Source organism: Amphibalanus amphitrite, unplaced genomic scaffold, assembly GCF_019059575.1.
Source record: "Amphibalanus amphitrite isolate SeventyFive unplaced genomic scaffold, NRLGWU_Aamphi_draft 001434F_arrow, whole genome shotgun sequence".
NCBI classification, from domain to species: domain Eukaryota; kingdom Metazoa; phylum Arthropoda; class Thecostraca; order Balanomorpha; family Balanidae; genus Amphibalanus; species Amphibalanus amphitrite.
The window spans coordinates 2,510-24,269 of NW_024882927.1; the positions used below are offsets into that span (position 1 = coordinate 2,510).

The following is a 21,760-nucleotide window of genomic DNA, read 5'->3' on the forward strand; positions in this document are numbered from 1 at the left end:
AAGGCCCAACACCCGTCTGTGACGGCTCCACACCAGCGTCTATGAGGGCCCAAAGCTACGCCTGTAAGGACCCTCATCGGCGCCTCTGAGAGAATCACACTAGCACCTCTGAGCGCCCACACCGGCACCTGCATGGGGGCCCCACACCGGTGCCTCTAAAGGCCCCTTACTCGACGGCTCTGAGGGCCCTACGCCGGTGATTCTGAGGGTGCTACCGATAACCCAAGGCACCACACAAAGCCCTGAGTGTCACTGAGCTTCAATCCCATACCGGCCCTCCGAGGGCGCCACGTCAGTGCACTCATTGCCCCCACACCCCTCCATCACACCCGGAGCGGGTAAACTGTGTTATACCTATAGCAACGATTTTACTGCACCGTTGTACGTTATGTATTTCTCAAAGTTGACTCAAGCTGGTGCAGTATAAAATCTGGCCTGCCAAACTTATGGCCAAGGTCAGGCCCAAATCAAAGCGGGATGACAATAGCAGATGTTGTCAAATCCATACTGTATCAGCAGAAACCATTCAGATGGCAAGGAAAATGCCGTGTGTTGATGTGTAGATGCATAAAGGAAACAAGAAGGAAAGAAGTCCGGAAAAGGGAGGAAATATCTTTTCTCGCTGCCTCAATGTTGAGGGGATGCCGCCCCCTCGGCTCCCAAGTTGGGGGCAAGCGCCCCCGCTGCCCCCCCCCCCCCCTGTTCCCGGGTCTATGCCTGGGACCAAGAATGTAGCTGGAACATTTTGTTACTTGTTACATATTTGAGGGGGGGCTGATTTGCCCCCACCGGCCAGTTTTTCTTCTCTGTGCGAAAAATGGCATGAGCTGACGGCATTGAAATTGTCGACGTTTTCGTTGTCAGTCATTAAGTGTATTGGGTCAAAATGATGAGTTTGTATCGTGTTCAGAGGCGTCTCCACGGTCAGTTTCTGGGAGACATGTTTTCGGCAGACCTCATCAGTCATCCCCACCGTCCTCGGTGTCTCCACCACCCTCGGCTCCACCGGCCACGGTGTCTCCACCACCCTTGGCTCCACCGTCCACGGTGTCTCCACCACCCTCGGCTCCACCGGCCACGGTGTCTCCACCACCCTTGGCTCCACCGGCCACGGTGTCTCCACCACCCTCGGCTCCAACGGCCACGGTGTCTCCACCAACCTCGGCTCCACCGGCCACGGTGTCTCCACCACCCTCGGCTCCACCGTCCACAGTGTCTCCACCACCCTCGGCTCCACCGGCCACTTTGTCTCCACCACCCTCGGCTCCACCGGCCACGATGTCTCCACCAACCTCGGCTCCACCGGCCACGGTGTCTCCACCACCCTTGGCTCCACCGGCCACGGTGTCTCCACCAACCTCGGCTCCACCGGCCACGGTGTCTCCACCACCCTCGGCTCCACCGGCCACGGTGTCTCCACCACCCTCGGCTCCACCGTCCACGGTGTCTCCACCACCCTCGGCTCCACCGGCCACGGTGTCTCCACCACCCTCGGCTCCACCGGCCACGGTGTCTCCACCACCCTTGGCTCCACCGTCCACGGTGTCTCCACCACCCTCGGCTCCACCGGCCACGGTGTCTCCACCACCCTTGGCTCCACCGTCCACGGTGTCTCCACCGGCCACGGTGTCTTCACCACCCTTGGCTCCACCGTACACGGTGTCTCCACCACCCTCGGCTCCACCCTCCACGGTGTCTCCACCACCCTCGGCTCCACCGGCCACGGTGTCTCCACCACCCTCGGCTCCACCGGCCTCGGTGTCTCCACCACCCTTGGCTCCACCGTCCACGGTGTCTCCACCACCCTCGGCTCCACCGGCCACGGTGTCTCCACCACCCTCGGCTCCACCGGCCCCGTTGTCTCCACCACCCTCGGCTCCACCGGCCACGCTGTCTCCACCACCCTCGGCTCCACCGGCCACGGTGTCTCCACCACCCTTGTCTCCACCACCCTCGGCTCCGCCGGCCACGATGTCTCCACCACCCTCGGCTCCACCGGCCACGGTGTCTCCACCACCCTTGGCTCCACCGTCCACGGTGTCTCCACCACCCTCGGCTCCACCGTCCACGGTGTCTCCACCACCCTCGGCTCCACCGGTCACGGTGTCTCCACCACCCTCGGCTCCACCGGCCACGGTGTCTCCACCACCCTCGGCTCCACCGGCCACGGTGTCTCCACCACCCTTGGCTCCACCGTCAACGGTGTTTCCACCACCCTCGGCTCCACCGGCCACGGTGTCTCCACCACCCTTGGCTCCACCGTCCACGGTGTCTCCACCACCCTCGGCTCCACCGGCCACGGTGTCTCCACCACCCTCGGCTCCACGGCGGTTAAGCATTGTGATATCCCACACAGGCCACACACCAGATCATAGACATTACGCCCTTGTCCTTGCCTTGTCGCCAGATTAATCGTGTTAAAAGATCCAACATAAAGTTTCAACTTAATATCTTGTATAACCAGGGCTCCTGTGATCTGCAATTCGTTGCAAGATCAATTGGGTTGGGATCATTGATGTCACTCACATGTCTATGCACTTGTTTGCTGATCGCTAACGTTTGTAGCGTCAATCAATATATGCAAATGTGTTCTCCAGGTTTTGGTGGCACTCTTCAGTGTCCCCACTGCGACTTCAGCTGTTTGGGACAACATCGTCTGGACAGACACTTGAAGAGACGACACGGCCAAAGCGTGAACGGCAGATACAAGTGCAAGTGGTGTTCTTATGTCACCGACTATCCCAGTCTAATAACACGGCACCGAAGGACTCACGCGAAAGAACGGCCGTACCGCTGTGAAGTGTGCGGCAAAACGTTTGCTCAACAAGTCGGTCTGACCGCTCACCGTCGTGTGCACACCGGTCAGAGTCCGTACATGTGTGATATCTGTTGGAAGGTGTTCACACGGTCCTGTGCCCTGGCGATGCACAGACGTGTCCACGTTGGCGAGAAGGTCCGGCAGTGTGAGCAGTCTGGTGCCGTGTGTTCAGCTACAACTAACGGCAAAAAACACAAGACACCCGGTGTCCGTGTGAAGCCGCATCAGTGTCATGAATGTCGAGCCAGATTTGTTACACGCGCAGATCTCACTGTACACATACGAACCCATACCGGGGAGAAGCCGTACCGCTGCTCCATTTGCCCGGCACGGTTCGCTGAGCGGTCACATCTCGTCAGACACATGCGGACCCACACAGGGGAGAAGCCGTTTGGCTGCTCCATTTGCCCGGCACGTTTTGCTCAGCGATCGACTCTCAGCGGCCACATGAGGACCCACACAGGAGAGAAGCCGTTTGGCTGCTCCATTTGCCCGGCACGTTTTGCTCAGCGATCGGCTCTCACCGTACACATGCGGACCCACACAGGGGAGAAGCCGTTTGGGTGCTCTATGTGCACGATGCGTTTCTCTTGGCGGCCAGGCCTCACCCGCCACATGCGAACCCACACAGGGGAGAAACCGCACGGCTGCTCTATTTGCCCGGCACGGTTCGCCGAGCGTAAAAGCCTCACCAACCACATGCGTATCCATACAGGGGAGAAGCCGTTTGGCTGCTCCATTTGCCCGGCACGGTTCGCTCGGCGCTATAGCCTCACCTTACACATGCGAACTCACACAGGGGAGAAGCCGTTTGGCTGCTCTATGTGCACGATGCGTTTCTCTTGCCGGCCAAGCCTCACCAGCCACATGCGAACCCACACAGAGGAGAAGCGGTTTGGCTGCGTCATCTGCCCAGCACGGTTCATTCAGCAGTCAGACCTTATCGTACACCTGCGTACGCACGCACACGAGTAGCGCCCGCACAGCTGCTTCATCTCGCGGCACGTTTCTCTGCTGGGCCAGATCTCCCCAAACCCATGAGGAGCCACTCAGTATAGCGACCGTGCGGCTGCTCCATCTGACTGGCACGGTTCGCTTTCCGGTTAGGCCTCACGGGGAGCATGCGAATCTACACAGGGGAGCGGCCGTTCGGCTGCTCCATGTGCCGGCACGATATTTGGATTCATCACATCTCAAAAGTCACCCGCTGTGTCATACGGGCGGCGGCTTCATTGTCGTCCATCATAAACAATCCTGCTGAAAAAGGTTCACAAACGCATCAGCTCTTACCGCACACAGGCGGAGGCATAATAAACAACGCAGTCAGAATCTTTTTCGGCTACGATAGATTTTGCAGTGCCTTGGCTATGTATGTGTCTGAAGGTCTCGATAACTTTGATGTCATGTTCCGAAAAGCAGCGTGGTGTTTCGTGCAGCGTTTATATGATTCGACAAATATCATTATCAGTGTATTGGTTAAATGTGACATAGGGTGGCACTCACCCTTTAGAGTGGCATGGAACGCTGCTCTGATAGCGCCTTGATATGTGATGTTTGGTAGAATTGGACCAAGTGTCTGTAAATACAAAGTTCTCTCTCTCTCTCATAATACACAGGGGAATGGCCGTACCATGGGCGTCGGAGACGGGGGAGGGGCTATTCGTGGGGGACGTCCCTCCCCAGAAAAAACATCCATGGATATCTAAAAAAGTAACCAATTGCATCGGTCGTTCGCAACGAGTCGTTGCACACAGAAATAAAACTTGTTCGAAAGAATGTTGATGATGTTCAGTTCGACGGACGGTAGTTCAGTAGGTGCCTAAATAGCGACACCCTTAATTTGAACCGTCATTGCTCACGCTCTGTGGGTGCCACTGTATTACTGGCTTGATTTTCGGAGAGGTCGTTCATTTTTCTATTAAAATATAGTCATTTTCTGCTTCAGTATTCACTAACTTATTTGTAGTGAGCATTTTGGCAAACCATTGCAAAAAAAAAAACGCTAATAGGGAACTCTTCCCGATTAGCGACCGGGGAGGGTCGCACTCGCTAATATGTCTATGGGTTTCCCCATATTAAAAATGGCAAAAAATGCGACGCCTGAAAAGATGAAATATTATCTCAAAAAGGTAACCTATACGCAAAGCACTCAATCATTCGAACAGGAACGTTTATCCAACACATTTATGTAAGTAAAAACTGATCACCTGATGCACCGAAGGCGAAAAGAAGGCGGAAACCCAAATTTTGCGGGCTGTCTCGTATGATATTCGAGGTCTGCGCTGAATTCGGCACCCCTGCAGTCGGTGACGACATTTGACATCCCCTGCCACACATTGCAAGCTTCAGCAACACCTCATTTTCATTTCTCTCTTTTCCCCTTTCTTTCCCTTCTTGAGCTATTTGCGACCATGTCAGCCGGCGCAAATAGGAAATATGAGTTGCGACACATTTTTAACCGCCATGCTCTGCACAGTTAAGCGATTCACTATGGGAAAACGGCAATCAATTGAAAAAGGAATGTCGATTCAGAATAAAAAAGGTGCATCATCCTAATGTGCATCGCTTTTCATCAGAGAGGGCCACGTTTTGGATGAGAAACTCGTCATTTTCATTTAAACTCACCTGAAACGTCCCACCAGAAACATCGACAACCGTAAAATAATTTAATTTGATAACCAAAGTATGGCTGACCTTTTGACGACGTTTTTACCCCGTTTTCTCCCACCAGTTTTTCTGTAGGGAGGCAGGTCGCAAATCGGAAAGGGTCGCTAATTAGGCACCTTACCCTATACCCAAAACTCAGGTAAAATGAAAATGTATTTTAGCATCTTGTGAAATTCGGACCCGTCGGATACCGGTGAGCAAAGCTGGCCACAGAGAAGGACGGTGGACGGAGGGATATTGTCCCCAAGTAGGCGGAATGTAGGAGTTTTCCCTTCCAGTTTTAGTAAATGCTTCTGGTCTATAAATGCTTCGCTTTTAATTCAAATGCGTAGCACCATGAGACCTAAAATTCCTATACATATGGGTAAGATACATAATTAGCGACTCCCTTCATTTGAACCTTCACTGCTCACGCTTTATGTGTTCCACCGTATTATTGGATTGATTTTTGGAGAGACCGTTCATTTTCCTATCAGAATCTATTTTTTTCTGCCCCAATGTCTGCCCAACAAATTTATTTGTAGTGAGCACTGAGCATTTTAGCGAACCATTGCAAAAAAGTTTGGGGCAAGTTGGGGGCAAGCGCCCCCGCTGCCCCCCCACCCCCCCCCCCTGTTCTCGGGTCTATGCCTGGCACCAAGAATGTAGCCGGAACATTTTGTTACTATATAACATATTTGAGGGGGGGGGGCTGATTTGCCCCCACCGGCCAGTTTTTCTTCTCTGTGCGAAAAATGGCATCAGCTGACGGCATTGAAATTGTCGACGCTTTCATTGTCAGTCATGGAGGGTATTGGGTCAAAATGATGAGTTTGTTTCGTGTTCAGAGGCGTCTCCACGGTCAGTTTCTGGGAGACATGTTTTCGGCAGACCTCATCAGTCATCCCCGCTGTCCACGGTGTCTCCACCACCCTCGGCTCCACCGGCCACGGTGTCTCCACCACCCTTGGCTCCGCCGTCCACGGTGTCTCCACCACCCTCGGCTCCACCGGCCACGGTGTCTCCACCACCCTCGGCTCCACCGCGGCCACGGTGTCTCCACCAACCTCGGCTCCACCGTCCACGGTGTCTCCACGACCCTCGGCTCCACGGCGGTTAAGCATTGTGATATCCCACACAGGCCACACACCAGATCATAGACATTACGCCCTTGTCCTTACCTTGTCGCCAGATTGATCGTGTTTAAAGATCCAACATAAAGTTTCAACTTAATATCTTGTATAACCAGGGCTCCTGTGATCTGCAATTCGTTGCAAGATCAATTGGGTTGGGATCATTGATGTCACTCACTTGTCTATGCACTTGTTTGCTGATCGCTAACGTTTGTAGCGTCAATCAATATATGCAAATGTGTTCTCCAGGTTTTGGTGGCACTCTTCAGTGTCCCCACTGCGACTTCAGCTGTTTGGGACAACATTGTCTGGGCAGACACTTGAAGAGACGACACGGCCAAAGCGTGAACGGCAGATACAAGTGCAAGTGGTGTTCTTACGTCACCGACCACTCCGGCAGCATGACGCGGCACCGAAGGACTCACGCGAAAGAACGGCCGTACCGCTGTGAAGTGTGCGGCAAAACGTTTTCTCAATCTCAACAAGTCGGTCTGACCGCTCACCGTCGTGTGCACACCGGTCAGAGTCCGTGCAAGTGTGATATCTGTGGGAAGGCGTTCACACGTTCTGGTGATCTGGCGATGCACAGACGTGTCCACGCTGGCGAAAAGGTCCGGCAGTGTGAGCAGTCTGGTGCCGCGTGTTTAGCTACAACTAACGGCAAAGAACACAAGACACCCGGTGTCCGTGTGAAGCCGCATCAGTGTCATGAATGTCGAGCCAGATTTGTTACACGCGCAGATCTCACTGTACACATACGAACCCATACCGGGGAGAAGCCGTACAGCTGCTCCATTTGCCCGGCACGGTTCGCTGAGCGGTCACATCTCGTCAGACACATGCGGACCCACACAGGGGAGAAGCCGTATGGCTGCTCCATTTGCCCGGCACGTTTTGCCCAGCGATCGGGTCTCAGCGGCCACATGAGGACCCACACAGGAGAGAAGCCGTATGGCTGCTCCATTTGCCCGGCACGGTTTGCTCTTCGTTCAACTCTCACCAGTCACATGCGAACTCACACAGGGGAGAAGCCGTTTGGCTGTTCTATGTGCACGATGCGTTTCTCTTGCCGGCCAAGCCTCACCCGCCACATGCGAACCCACACAGGGGAGAAACCGCACGGCTGCTCTATTTGCCCGGCACGGTTCGCTGAGCGTAAAAGCCTCACCAACCACATGCGTATCCATACAGGGGAGAAGCCGTTTGGCTGCTCCATTTGCCCGGCACGGTTCGCTCATCGGCCAAACCTCAACGTACACATGCGGACCCACTCAGGGGAGAAGCCTTTTGACTGCTCCATTTGCAAGGCACGGTTCTCTCAGCGGCATATCCTCACCGTACACATGCGGACCCACACAGGGGAGAAGCCTTTTGACTGCTCCATTTGCAAGGCACGGTTCGCTCAGCGGCATATCCTCACCGTACACATGCGGACCCACACAGGGGAGAAGCCGTTTGGCTGCTCCATTTGCCAGGCGCGGTTCGCTCGGCGCTATAGCCTCACCTTACACATGCGAACTCACACAGGGGAGAAGCCGTTTGGCTGTTCTATGTGCACGATGCGTTTCTCTTGCCGGCCAAGCCTCACCAGCCACATGCGAACCCACACAGAGGAGAAGCCTTTTGGCTGCTCCATTTGCCCGGCACGGTTTGCTCTTCGTTCAAATCTCACCAGGCACATGCGGACCCACACAGGGGAGAAGCGGTTTGGCTGCGTCATCTGCCCGGCACGGTTCATTCAGCAGTCACACCTTATCGTACACCTGCGTACGCACGCACCCGAGTAGCGCCCGCACAGCTGCTTCATCTCGCGGCACGTTTCTCTGCTGGGTCAGATCTCCCCAAACCCATGAGGAGCCACTCAGTATAGCGACCGTGCGGCTGCTCCATCTGACTGGCACGGTTCGCTTTCCGGTTAGGCCTCACGGGGAGCATGCGAATCTACACAGGGGAGCGGCCTTTCGGCTGCTCCATGTGCCGGCACGATATTTGGATTCATCACATCTCAAAAGTCACTCGCTGTGTCATACGGGCGGCGGCTTCATTGTCGTCCATCATAAACAATCCTGCTGAAAAAGGTTCACAAACGCATCAGCTCTTACCGCACACAGGCGGAGGCATAATAAACAACGCAGTCAGAATCTTTTTCGGCTACGATAGATTTTGCAGTGCCTTGGCTATGTATGTGTCTGAAGGTCTCGATAACTTTGATGTCATGTTCCGAAAAGCAGCGTGGTGTTTCGTGCAGCGTTTATATGGTTCGACAAATATCATTATCAGTGTATTGGTTAAATGTGACATAGGGTGGCACTCGCCCTTTAGAGTGGCATGGAACGCTGCTCTGATAGCGCCTTGATATGTGATGTTTGGTAGAATTGGACCAAGTGTTTGTAAATACAAAGTTCTCTCTCTCTCTCTCTCTCATAATACACAGGGGAATGGCCGTACCATGGGCGTCGGAGACGGGGGAGGGGCTATTCGTGGGGGACGTCCCTCCCCAGAAAAAACATCCATGGATATCTAAAAAAGTAACCAATTGCATCGGTCGTTCGCAACGAGTCGTTGCACACAGAAATAAAACTTGTTCGAAAGAATGTTGATGATGTTCAGTTCGACGGTAGGGTAAGGTGCCTAATTAGCGACACCCTTAATTTGAACCGTCATTGCTCACGCTCTGTGGGTGCCACTGTATTACTGGCTTGATTTTCGGAGAGGTCGTTCATTTTTCTATTAAGATATAGTCATTTTCTGCTTCAGTATTCACTAACTTATTTGTAGTGAGCATTTTGGCAAACCATTGCAAAAAAAAAACGCTTATAGGGAACTCTTCCCGATTAGCGACCGGGGAGGGTCGCACTCGCTAATATGTCTATGGGTTTCCCCATATTAAAAATGGCAAAAAATGCGACGCCTGAAAAGATGAAATATTATCTCAAAAAGGTAACCTTTACGCAAAGCACTCAATCATTCGAACAGGAACGTTTATCCAACACATTTATGTACGTAAAAACTGATCACGTGATGCACCGAAGGCGAAAAGAAGGCGGAAACCCAAATTTTGCGGGCTCTCTCGTATGATATTCGAGGTCTGCGCTGAATTCGGCACCCCTGCAGTCGGTGACGACATTTGACATCCCCTGCCACACATTGCAAGCTTCAGCAACACCTCATTTTCATTTCTCTCTTTTCCCCTTTCTTTCCCTTCTTGAGCTATTTGCGACCATGTCAGGCGCAAATAGGAAATATGAGTTGCGACACATTTTTAACCGCCATGCTCTGCACAATTAAGCGATTCACTATGGGAAAACGGCAATCAATTGAAAAAGGAATGTCGATTCAGAATAAAAAAGGTGCATCATCCTAATGTGCATCGCTTTTCATCAGAGAGGGCCCAAACACACACGTTTTGGATAAGAAACTCGTCATTTTCATGTAAACTCACCTGAAACGTCCCACCAGAAACATCGACAACCGTAAAATAATTTAATTTGATAACCAAAGTATGGCTGACCTTTTGACGACGTTTTTACCCCGTTTTCTCCCACCAGTTTTTCTGTAGGGAGGCAGGTCGCAAATCGGAAAGGGTCGCTAATTAGGCACCTTACCCTATACCCAAAACTCAGGTAAAATGAAAATTATTTTAGCATCTTGTGAAATTCGGACCCGTCGGATACCGGTGAGCAAAGCTGGCCACAGAGAAGGACGGTGGACGGAGGGATATTGTCCCCAAGTAGGCGGAATGTAGGAGTTTTCCTTTCCAGTTTTAGTGAATGCTTTTGGTCTATAAATGCTTCGCTTTTAATTCAAATGCGTAGCACCATGAGACCTAAAATTCCTATAGGGTAAGATACATAAATAGCGACCCCCTTAAAGGGACTGTCCCACCTTAACACTAGATTTGAGTTGAGATAGCCATCTTGATTGACGTTCTTTGAAAATCAGTGCCGTGAAAACCGTTTCTCCAGCAATTACTTCATCGCAAAGAAATTTGAGTTTGATTTTGACATCTGTGCAAATAAGTGCCACAATGTATTGGTATAGGCACTTAAATCTGATGACGTCATCAGGCTCTCGAACGTCCGTTAAATGTTTGACTAAAACGTTTTGTAGCACGCGGTGGTATATGCTGCGTTGCGCGCAACAAATGCCGCACTTTTAAATAAAGTCGCTAGGAACAGCGGAGATCCCAAAAAGTAAACAAAAGTAAAAGTCTAATATCTTGAAAACCGGTGAATATTTTTCGGTGAAATTTGGTAGATATTCGTTTTCGCTCTTTCTGAACCGAGCGACATCACTTTCATGCCAATTCATAAACTTTTTTAAAGGTGGGAGGGTCCCTTTAATTTGAACCGTCACTGCTCACGCTTTATGGGTGCCACCGTATTATTGGATTGATTTTTGGAGAGACCGTTCATTTTCCTATCAGAATCTATTTATTTTCTGCCCCAATGTCTGCCCAACAAATTTATTTGTAGTGAGCATTTTAGCAAACCATTGCAAAAAAGTTGGGGGCAAGTTGGGGGCAAGCGCCCCCGCTGCCCCCCACCTCCCCCCCCCCCTGTTCCCGGGTCTATGCCTGGCACCAAGAATGTAGCCGGAACATTTTGTTACTATATAACATATTTGAGGGGGGGGGCTGATTTGCCCCCATCGGCCAGTTTTTCTTCTCTGTGCGAAAAATGGCATGAGCTGACGGCATTGAAATTGTCGACGTTTTCGTTGTCAGTCATGGAGGGTATTGGGTCAAAATGATGAGTTTGTTTTGTGTTCAGAGGCGTCTCCACGGTCAGTTTCTGGGAGACATGTTTTCGGCAGACCTCATCAGTCATCCCCGCCGTCCACGGTGTCTCCACCACCCTCGGCTCCACCGGCCACGGTGTCTCCACCACCCTCGGCTCCACCGGCCACGGTGTCTCCACCACCCTTGGCTCCACCGTCCACGGTGTCTCCACCACCCTCGGCTCCACGGCGGTTAAGCATTGTGATATCCCACACAGGCCACACACCAGATCATAGACATTACGCCCCTGTCCTTGTCTTGTCGCCAGATTGATCGTGTTAAAAGATCCAACATAAAGTTTCAACTTAATATCTTGTATAACCAGGGCTCCTGTGATCTGCAATTCGTTGCAAGATCAATTGGGTTGGGATCATTGATGTCACTCACATGTCTATGCACTTGTTTGCTGATCGCTAACGTTTGTAGCGTCAATCAATATATGCAAATGTGTTCTCCAGGTTTTGGTGGCACTCTTCAGTGTCCCCACTGCGACTTCAGCTGTTTGGGACAACATCGTCTGGACAGACACTTGAAGAGACGACATGGCCAAAGCGTGAACGGCAGATACAAGTGCAAGTGGTGTTCTTACGTCACCGACCACTTCGGCAGCATGACGCGGCACCGAAGGACTCACGCGAAAGAACGGCCGTACCGCTGTGAAGTGTGCGGCAAAACGTTTTCTCAACAAGTCGGTCTGACCGCTCACCGTCGTGTGCACACCGGTCAGAGTCCGTGCAAGTGTGATATCTGTGGGAAGGTGTTCACACGGCCCGGTGCCCTGACGATGCACAGACGTGTCCACGTTGGCGAGAAGGTCCGGCAGTGTGAGCAGTCTGGTGCCGCGTGTTCAGCTATATCTAACGACAGAGAACACGGGACATCTCGTATTCGTGTGAAGCCCCACCAGCGCCCTGAGTGTTCGGCCAGTTTTGGTAATCATGCACATCTCATTAGACACATGCGGACCCACACAGGAGAGAGGCCGTTTGGCTGCTCATTATGCACGAGACGGTTTTCTCTTCGATCAGCCCTCACCGTACACATGCGAACCCATACAGGGGGGAAACCGCACGGCTGCTCTATTTGCCCGGCACGGTTCGCCGAGCTTAAAAGCCTCACTGTACACATGCGAACCCATACAGGAGAGAAGCCGTTTGGCTGCTCCATTTGCCAGGCACGATTTGCTCATCGGTCAGCCCTCATTAATCACACGCGCATCCATACAGGGGAGAAGCCGTATGGCTGCTCTATTTGCCAGGCACGATTCACTGAGCGGCGGCATCTCACCGTACACATGCGAACCCATACAGGAGAGAAACCGTTTGGCTGCTCCATTTGCCCGGCACGGTTCGCCCAGCGTCCAACCCTCACCAACCACATGCGGACCCACACAGGGGAGAAGCCGTTTGGCTGTTCCATTTGCCCGGCACGGTTTGCTCAGCAATCGGCTCTCACCGTACACATGCGAACCCATACAGGAGAGAAGCCTTTTGGCTGCTCCATTTGCCCGGCACGGTTTGCTCTTCGTTCAATTCTCACCATTCACATGCGGACCCACACAGGGGAGAAGCTGTTTGGCTGCTCCGTTTGCCCGGCACGTTTTGCTCAGCGATCGGGTCTCAGCGGCCACATCAGGACCCACACAGGAGAGAAGCCGTTTGGCTGCTCCATTTGCCCGGCACGGTTTGCTCTTCGTTCAAATCTCACCAGTCACATGCGGACCCACACATGGTAGAGGCCTTTTGACTGCTCCATGTGTCCGGCACGGTTTGCTCAGCTTTCGCTTCTCACCAGTCACATGAGGACCCATACAGGGTAGAAGCCGTTTGGCCGCTCCATGTGCCCGGCACGGTTCGTTCAACGGTCGGCCCGAATAGCTCATATGCGAATCCACACAGGAGAGTGGCCGCAACGGCTGTTTCATATGCCCCGCTCGATTTTCAGTTTCATCACATCTTTAAACTCACCTGTCGACTCACAAGGGGGAGCGGCCGCTAGGTCGTCCATTACAAATAACCCTGCTCACAGTGGCGCAGGAACTATTTTCTGTCTGGGAGGCTCATTACGCGCCGCCGGAATGTACACTGTGGCAGGTCTGGACGCTTCTGTCTTTACATCGTGCTCCTTACCGCTGAATGCGTTTGATTCGCGTCAAATCTTGTGTGAAGACTTAGAACTGTACTAGCAATCTTATGGTCAAAGAATTTTAGAAATCGACTGATAAAAATTTGAGTTATGAGCGTGTAAACACAAAATTGTGATTGCCGCGTTTCCTGCGTCGGCCGATCCCGCCGCAGCGGGTGACATATTCTTTGCAGGCTTATAAATGTCATACTGATTGTTGAATTAATTAGAAACTTATCATACATACTCTGAAATGTCTGCTCTTTCATAAAGTGAAAGAAATCAGAAAATTGGCTCGTAACTTTTTGAGTTATCTGCGTGTAAACGCAAAACTGTCGCTAATATGGCAATTTCGATCACATTGGACCTCAGCTTACCTTGAAGATAATGACCTAGGTTCATGAAACTCACACACAACAGAGTTCCCCATGGCGTCTTCCTACCCTCCAAATGTCATTCCACTGGACTTAGTACTCACAACCCTTCACCTACCGCTAAAACCGTGACCTGTACGTTCCATTCTCAAAAGACACATTCGAAAACACCAAGGTAGCGCTCGTACGCATGCTGAATCTGCCCTGCACAGTTGACTTCACGATCGCTGATCAACAGACACATGTGGACTCAGAGACAATGTGGACTACAAACAACGACCCACACGAGGGAGCAGGACATGTCTGCGGGGCGGCATACATCTTTGCATCTTTTGAGCCTTAAATGTTAACTTTTTTTTTACTGATTTCTTGTAGTTCAGTTATATGTACCCAACTTGCTGGCTGCTGCAATACATTGTTGTTCAGGATCAGTTTTTGTTGTTGTCGTTGTTGTTACGATATTTGGGCGCCGTCTCTGAGTGCGCCTCCGATTTTCTAACCTACTCCAACTCCGCCTCTGGGAGCTGGTGGGAAATTGCATTGTTAAAGGTTTAAAACACTCCATTCACAATGTGTTGACTGCTCTAAGTGTCGCAATTACGGAGCGTGTGTATCTTGAGGCTTGCAACATGGTATTTAATGTGTGAATGCCATTTTTATCCCAGGTACATTTTGTCACCAGACGCTTACATCTACTTCCCTAAATTAGCTTCGGAGTTCGGACGACACCTACGCTACGGTTACAGGACAACGATAGGCGTTATCACAAGTGTATTCGCGGCCATTGGGGCGACGTAAGAAAAGAAGAAACCAACTGGCCCCAAGAACTTTAAATTATCAGTTAGCATGCACCTTTTCCTTGATGTGTAGATAATTTACCATTATTTGTTACAGAAAATTGCATTTAAAAACTTTCATTTATCCTTTTTTCATCGTTTGCACAATATGTTCTTTTACTAAGCTAGAAACACTAATTAGAAATAGTTCCCGCATCATCAAGAACAATAGGGAAGGCTTGAAGTGAATAAGATAATTTAAACGGTTTGTAATATATGTGAAGGCACTTCTAAAATTGCCTGTAGAAATATTGAAGGCAAAAGTTCAACTTTTTCACAAGACGGATGTCTATAAACCTATTTAACTTGTGACAACTCAGCCGGTGTTTCGTCGCCTACAGCCCAGCTTTCCCTAGTGACCGATAGAGGCGCTGCTATCGATGTCCGCCCGTGCCGCCTAACGATTTACCGAACTGCGTTTTGTGGAATGCTTATTCGCCGAATGTCAATATGTCGAATGCATTTTGCCGACGTGTCAGAAAGGCGAAGTGCTAAAAGTCGAAATGAAATTTGCGCACATGCCTTTTTGCCGACGTGCAAAAAGTATAATTACATTTCGACTAATCGACATTTCAGCAAGCTGCCAATTCGGCAGATTGACATTTCGGCAAATTTACATTTTTCAACTAATTGACATTTCGACTAATGGGCAAATCGCATTTCGGCAAATTTACATTTCGGCTAATAAGCATTTCGGCAAATTGGCATTTCGGAAGAAAAGGCATGTCGGGAAATGGCATTTTGACATTTTGACACGTCGGCAAAAAGCACATCGGCAAAATGACGTTCGGCAAAATGACATTCGGCAAATCGCCTTTCGGGATTTTGTCCGGACACCTGCGCTACTGGCAACCAGTAGCGGCGGAACACCTTCAATTAAGGGGGGGGGGCACTGCTGACTTTTGGTCCCATTTTTCCATGCAACGCCCATAGGGCTAATGTTAGAATGCCAAAATCAAAGGGGGCACGGTGTCCCGGTGCCCTCCCCGTTCCGCCGCCTATGCTGGCAACAAATTATATGGTTTATAATTATTGAACCAGTTTGGGGTAAAATATCATTAAACAAGTAAATAAATTTAAATAGTTATTCTTTGAGTTGCATTCAACATGTTCCTCCTTAGAGCACTTCATTATGTTCATTTCATTTTTTCATTTGTTGAATGCACTCTAGTCTTTCTAGATGCGAGCGTGCTGCTCCGGCCCAAATCACACTTCCGTACTCTAGGACCGATCGGACATTAGCACAATACGCTGCGATAACTCCTATTACAACAGCCGCATCGTACGCCCTGCAGACTCCTTATAAGGAGAGCTGACGCCCGATTACAACTGAATCAATGTAATCGGAAAAGTTCAGTTTGCCGTCAATGATGACGCCTAGGTCTTTCACGCTAGTGACAAAAGAGAGCACGGTTCCGCCAATGCTGAAGGGGACCGGAAGTAGTTTTGCTTTCAGTGACACACGTAGGTAAGTGAGAGCATTTGGCCGGGTTTAGAGTGATGTGCCAAGCCTGGGACCAGGGGCCCGGGAACGATTTTCAAGTTGGGGAGGGGGGCGAGCCTAAAATGCCTGACATGATGCATTGAAACAGTGACGTAGCTAGGGGTCTAAGGAGACACGTACTCCCCCCCCCCCCCCCAATCGGGATAAAAGGGACCCTCGGGACCGAGGGGCCCTGCGGCGCCATTTGACCGCTGAGGGTTAACGATGGCCATATTTCTACTCAGAAGGGCCCCATGGGGCTCGTTAGAGCACCCCATGGGAACCTAAATAGCCAAACTAAGATCTCCATGAGGGACCCACGCCGGCTTTTGAGGGCCTCTTGCGGCTTTTAAGGGCACCTCGGTTGTCTCCAAAGGCCCGTTACTGGCCTCTGAGAGGTCTTACCGGCCTATGAGGGGCCAGTTCTAGGGGCATTTCCCGCCTGTGATGGTCCCACACTTATTTTTCTGAGGGCCCCATAACGGCAACTATGGGGCCCTCGTCGGCGCCTATGAGGGCCCACACCGGTGTCTATGAGGGTTTCACACCCCCAACTCTGAGTGCCTACACCAGTACCTATTAAAGCCCTATATCGGCGGTTCTGAGGACCCAACCAACACCTGCGCATCTAAAGGTCACCCACTGGTGACTTTTGAGGGCCCCACACCGGTGACTCTGAGGGCCCCATCGGCGTCCGACAGTACCATGCCGGTCTCTAAGGACCCCACAGGATTTCTTCTGCCGGCCTAACGACCCCTTGCCGGCCACTGAGACCCCCTGCCGGCTTGTAGAGAGTTCGCGTCAGCAGCTCTAAAGGCCCAACACCCGTCTGTGACGGCTCCACACCAGCGTCTATGAGGGCCCAAAGCTACGCCTGTAAGGACCCTCATCGGCGCCTCTGAGAGAATCACACTAGCACCTCTGAGCGCCCACACCGGCACCTGCATGGGGGCCCCACACCGGTGCCTCTAAAGGCCCCTTACTCGACGGCTCTGAGGGCCCTACGCCGGTGATTCTGAGGGTGCTACCGATAACCCAAGGCACCACACAAAGCCCTTAGTGTCACTGAGCTTCAATCCCATACCGGCCCTCCGAGGGCGCCACGTCAGTGCACTCATTGCCCCACACCCCTCCATCACACCCGGAGCGGGTAAACTGTGTTATACCTATAGCAACGATTTTACTGCACCGTTGTACGTTATGTATTTCTCAAAGTTGACTCAAGCTGGTGCAGTATAAAATATGGCCTGCCAAACTTATGGCCAAGGTCAGGCCCAAATCAAAGCGGGATGACAATAGCAGATGTTGTCAAATCGATACTGTATCAGCAGAAACCATTCAGATGGCAAGGAAAATGCCGTGTGTTGATGTGTAGATGCATAAAGGAAACAAGAAGGAAAGAAGTCCGGAAAAGGGAGGAAATATCTTTTCTCGCTGCCTCAATGTTGAGGGGGTGCCGCCCCCTCGGCTCCCAAGTTCGGGGCAAGCGCCCCCGCTGCCCCCCCCCCCCTGTTCCCGGGTCTATGCCTGGGAATGTAGCCGGAATATTTTGTTACTTGTTACATATTTGAGGGGGGGGGGGGCTGATTTGCCCCCACCGGCCAGTTTTTCTTCTCTGTGCGAAAAATGGCATGAGCTGACGGCATTGAAATTGTCGACGTTTTCGTTGTCAGTCATAGAGTGTATTGGGTCAAAATGATGAGTTTGTATCGTGTTCAGAGGCGTCTCCACGGTCAGTTTCTGGGAGACATGTTTTCGGCAGACCTCATCAGTCATCCCCGCCGTCCTCGGTGTCTCCACCACCCTCGGCTCCACCGGCCACGGTGTCTCCACCACCCTTGGCTCCACCGTCCACGGTGTCTCCACCACCCTCGGCTCCACCGGCCAAGGTGTCTCCACCACCCTTGGCTCCACCGGCCACGGTGTCTCCACCACCCTCGGCTCCACCGGCCACGGTGTCTCCACCACCCTCGGCTCCACCGGCCACGGTGTCTCCACCAACCTCGGCTCCACCGGCCACGGTGTTTCCACCACCCTCGGCTCCACCGTCCACGGTGTCTCCACCACCCTCGGCTCCACCGGCCACGGTGTCTCCACCACCCTCGGCTCCACCGGCCACGGTGTCTCCACCGCCCTCGGCTCCACCGGTCTTGGTGTCTCCACCACCCTTGGCTTCACCGTCCACGGTGTCTCCACCACCCTCGGCTCCACCGGCCACGGTGTCTTCACCACCCTTGGCTCCACCGTCCACGGTGTCTCCACCACCCTCGGCTCCACCGTCCACGGTGTCTCCACCACCCTCGGCTCCACCGGCCACGGTGTCTCCACCACCCTCGGCTCCACCGGCCACGGTGTCTCCACCACCCTTGGCTCCACCGTCCACGGTGTCTCCACCACCCTCGGCTCCACCGTCCACGGTGTCTCCACCACCCTCGGCTCCACCGGCCACGGTGTCTCCACCACCCTCGGCTCCACCGGCCACGGTGTCTCCACCACCCTCGGCTCCACCGGCCACGGTGTCTCCACCACCCTTGGCTCCACCGTCCACGGTGTCTCCACCACCCTCGGCTCCACCGGCCACGGTGTCTCCACCACCCTCGGCTCCACCGGCCACGGTGTCTCCACCACCCTTGGCTCCACCGTCCACGGTGTCTTCACCACCCTCGGCTCCACCGTCCACGGTGTCTCCACCACCCTCGGCTCCACCGGCCACGGTGTCTCCACCACCCTCGGCTCCACCGGCCACGGTGTCTCCACCACCCTTGGCTCCACCGTCCACGGTGTCTCCACCACCCTCGGCTCCACCGGCCACGGTGTCTCCACCACCCTCGGCTCCACCGGCCACGGTGTCTCCACCACCCTTGGCTCCACCGTCCACGGTGTCTCCACCACCCTCGGCTCCACCGGCCACGGTGTCTCCACCACCCTCGGCTCCACGGCGGTTAAGCATTGTGATATCCCACACAGACCACACACCAGATCATAGACATTACGCCCTTGTCCTTGTCTTGTCGCCAGATTGATCGTGTTAAAAGATCCAACATAAAGTTTCAACTTAATATCTTGTATAACCAGGGCTCCTGTGATCTGCAATTCGTTGCAAGATCAATTGGGTTGTGATCATTGATGTCACTCACATATCTATGCACTTGTTTGCTGATCGCTAACGTTTGTAGCGTCAATCAATATATGCAAATGTGTTCTCCAGGTTTTGGTGGCACTCTTCAGTGTCCCCACTGCGACTTCAGCTGTTTGGGACAACATTGTCTGGACAGACACTTGAAGAGACGACACGGCCAAAGCGTGAACGGCAGATACAAGTGCAAGTGGTGTTCTTACGTCACCGACCACTCCGGCAGCATGACGCGGCACCGAAGGACTCACGCGGAAGAACGGCCGTACCGCTGTGAAGTGTGCGGCAAAACGTTTGCTCAACAAGTCGGTCTGACCGCTCACCGTCGTGTGCACACCGGTCAGAGTCCGTGCAAGTGTGATATCTGTGGGAAGGCGTTCACACGTTCTGGTGATCTGGCGATGCACAGACGTGTCCACGCTGGCGAAAAGGTCCGGCAGTGTGAGCAGTCTGGTGCCGCGTGTTTAGCTACAACTAACGGCAAAGAACACAAGACACACGGTGTCCGTGTGAAGCCGCATCAGTGTCATGAATGTCGAGCCAGATTTGTTACACGCGCAGATCTCACTGTACACATACGAACCCATACCGGGGAGAAGCCGTACAGCTGCTCCATTTGCCCGGCACGGTTCGCTGAGCGGTCACATCTCGTCAGACACATGCGGACCCTTACAAAGGAGAAGTCGCTTGGCTGCTCCATTTGCCAGGCAAGATTCGCTTATCAGTCAACGCTCACCATACACATGCGGACCCACACAGGGGAGAAGCTTTTTGACTGCTCCATTTGCCCGGCACGATTTGCTCTTCGTTCAACGCTCACCATACACATGCGGACCCACACAGGGGAGAAGCCGTTTGACTGTTCCATTTGCAAGGCACGGTTCGCTCAGCGGCATATCCTCACCGAACACATGCGGACCCACACAGGGGAGAAGCCTTTTAGCTGCTCCATTTGCCCGGCACGTTTTGCTCAGCGATCGGCTCTCAGCGGCCACATGAGGACCCACACAGGAGAGAAGCCGTTTGGCTGCTCCATTTGCCCGGCACGGTTTGCTCTTCGTTCAACTCTCACCAGTCACATGCGAACTCACACAGGGGAGAAGCCGTTTGGCTGCTCTATGTGCACGATGCGTTTCTCTTGCCGGCCAAGCCTCACCCGCCACATGCGGACCCACACAGGGGAGAAGCCGTTTGGCTGCTCTATTTGCCCGGCACGGTCCGCTCTTCGTTCAAATCTCACCAGGCACATGCGGACCCACACAGGGGAGAAGCCTTTTGGCTGCTCTATTTGCCCGGCACGGTTCGCTCAGCGGTCAGGCCTCACTGTACACATGCGAACCCACACAGAGGAGAAGCGGTTTGGCTGCGTCATCTGCCCAGCACGGTTCATTCAGCAGTCAGACCTTATTGTACACCTGCGTACGCACGCACACGAGTAGCGCCCGCACAGCTGCTTCATCTCCCGGCACGTTTCTCTGCTGGGTCAGATCTCCCCAAACCCATGAGGAGCCACTCAGTATAGCGACCGTGCGGCTGCTCCATCTGACTGGCACGGTTCATTTTCCGGTTAGGCCTCACGGGGAGCATGCGAATCTACACAGGGGAGCGGCCGTTCGGCTGCTCCATGTGCCGGCACGATATTTGGATTCATCACATCTCAAAAGTCACCCGCTTTGTCATACGGGCGGCGGCTTCATTGTCGTCCATCATAAACAATCCTGCTGAAAAAGGTTCACAAACGCATCAGCTTTTACCGCACACAGGCGGAGGCATAATAAACAACGCAGTCAGAATCTTTTTCGGCTACGATAGATTTTGCAGTGCCTTGGCTATGCATGTGTCTGAAGGTCTCGATAACTTTGATGTCATGTTCCGAAAAGCAGCGTGGTGTTTCGTGCAGCGTTTATATGATTTGACAAATAATATCATTATCAGTGTATTGGTTAAATGTGACATAGGGTGGCACTCACCCTTTAGAGTGGCATGGAACGCTGCTCTGATAGCGCCTTGATATGTGATGTTTGGTAGAATTGGACCAAGTGTTTGTAAATACAAAGTTCTCTCTCTCTCTCTCTCATAATACACAGGGGAATGGCCGTACCATGGGCGTCGGAGACGGGGGAGGGGCTATTCGTGGGGGACGTCCCTCCCCAGAAAAAACATCCATGGATATCTAAAAAAGTAACCAATTGCATCGGTCGTTCGCAACGAGTCGTTGCACACAGAAATAAAACTTGTTCGAAAGAATGTTGGTGATGTTCAGTTCGACGGTAGGGTAAGGTGCCTAATTAGCGACACCCTTAATTTGAACCGTCATTGCTCACGCTCTGTGGGTGCCACTGTATTACTGGCTTGATTTTCGGAGAGGTCGTTCATTTTTCTATTAACCCGCGCCCTGCTGGGGGGGGGGTGTTTGAACACCCCCCTTGTGGT

General features: G+C 52.6%; 4 protein-coding genes across 4 annotated transcripts; all 4 read left to right on the top strand.

Moving 5' to 3' along the window:
- Positions 1-2,260: 2,260 nt before the first annotated feature.
- LOC122373038 (oocyte zinc finger protein XlCOF6.1-like) lies at positions 2,261-4,417 on the top strand. Its single transcript, XM_043350769.1, has one exon. It carries the CDS (start codon positions 2,516-2,518, stop codon positions 3,791-3,793), a length of 1,278 nt encoding a protein of 425 aa, XP_043206704.1. The 5' UTR covers positions 2,261-2,515; the 3' UTR covers positions 3,794-4,417.
- A 2,361-nt stretch (positions 4,418-6,778) lies between these two features.
- Positions 6,779-8,986, top strand: LOC122373035 (zinc finger protein 84-like). Its single transcript, XM_043350767.1, has one exon. It carries the CDS (start codon positions 6,828-6,830, stop codon positions 8,382-8,384), a length of 1,557 nt encoding a protein of 518 aa, XP_043206702.1. The 5' UTR covers positions 6,779-6,827; the 3' UTR covers positions 8,385-8,986.
- A 2,385-nt stretch (positions 8,987-11,371) lies between these two features.
- On the top strand, positions 11,372-14,257 carry LOC122373037 (zinc finger protein 501-like). Its single transcript, XM_043350768.1, has one exon. The coding sequence runs from the start codon at positions 11,754-11,756 to the stop codon at positions 13,110-13,112; it is 1,359 nt and encodes a 452-aa protein (XP_043206703.1). The 5' UTR covers positions 11,372-11,753; the 3' UTR covers positions 13,113-14,257.
- A 5,087-nt stretch (positions 14,258-19,344) lies between these two features.
- Positions 19,345-21,379, top strand: LOC122373030 (zinc finger protein OZF-like). Its single transcript, XM_043350763.1, has one exon. It carries the CDS (start codon positions 19,384-19,386, stop codon positions 20,764-20,766), a length of 1,383 nt encoding a protein of 460 aa, XP_043206698.1. The 5' UTR covers positions 19,345-19,383; the 3' UTR covers positions 20,767-21,379.
- The last annotated feature ends 381 nt before the right edge of the window (positions 21,380-21,760 follow it).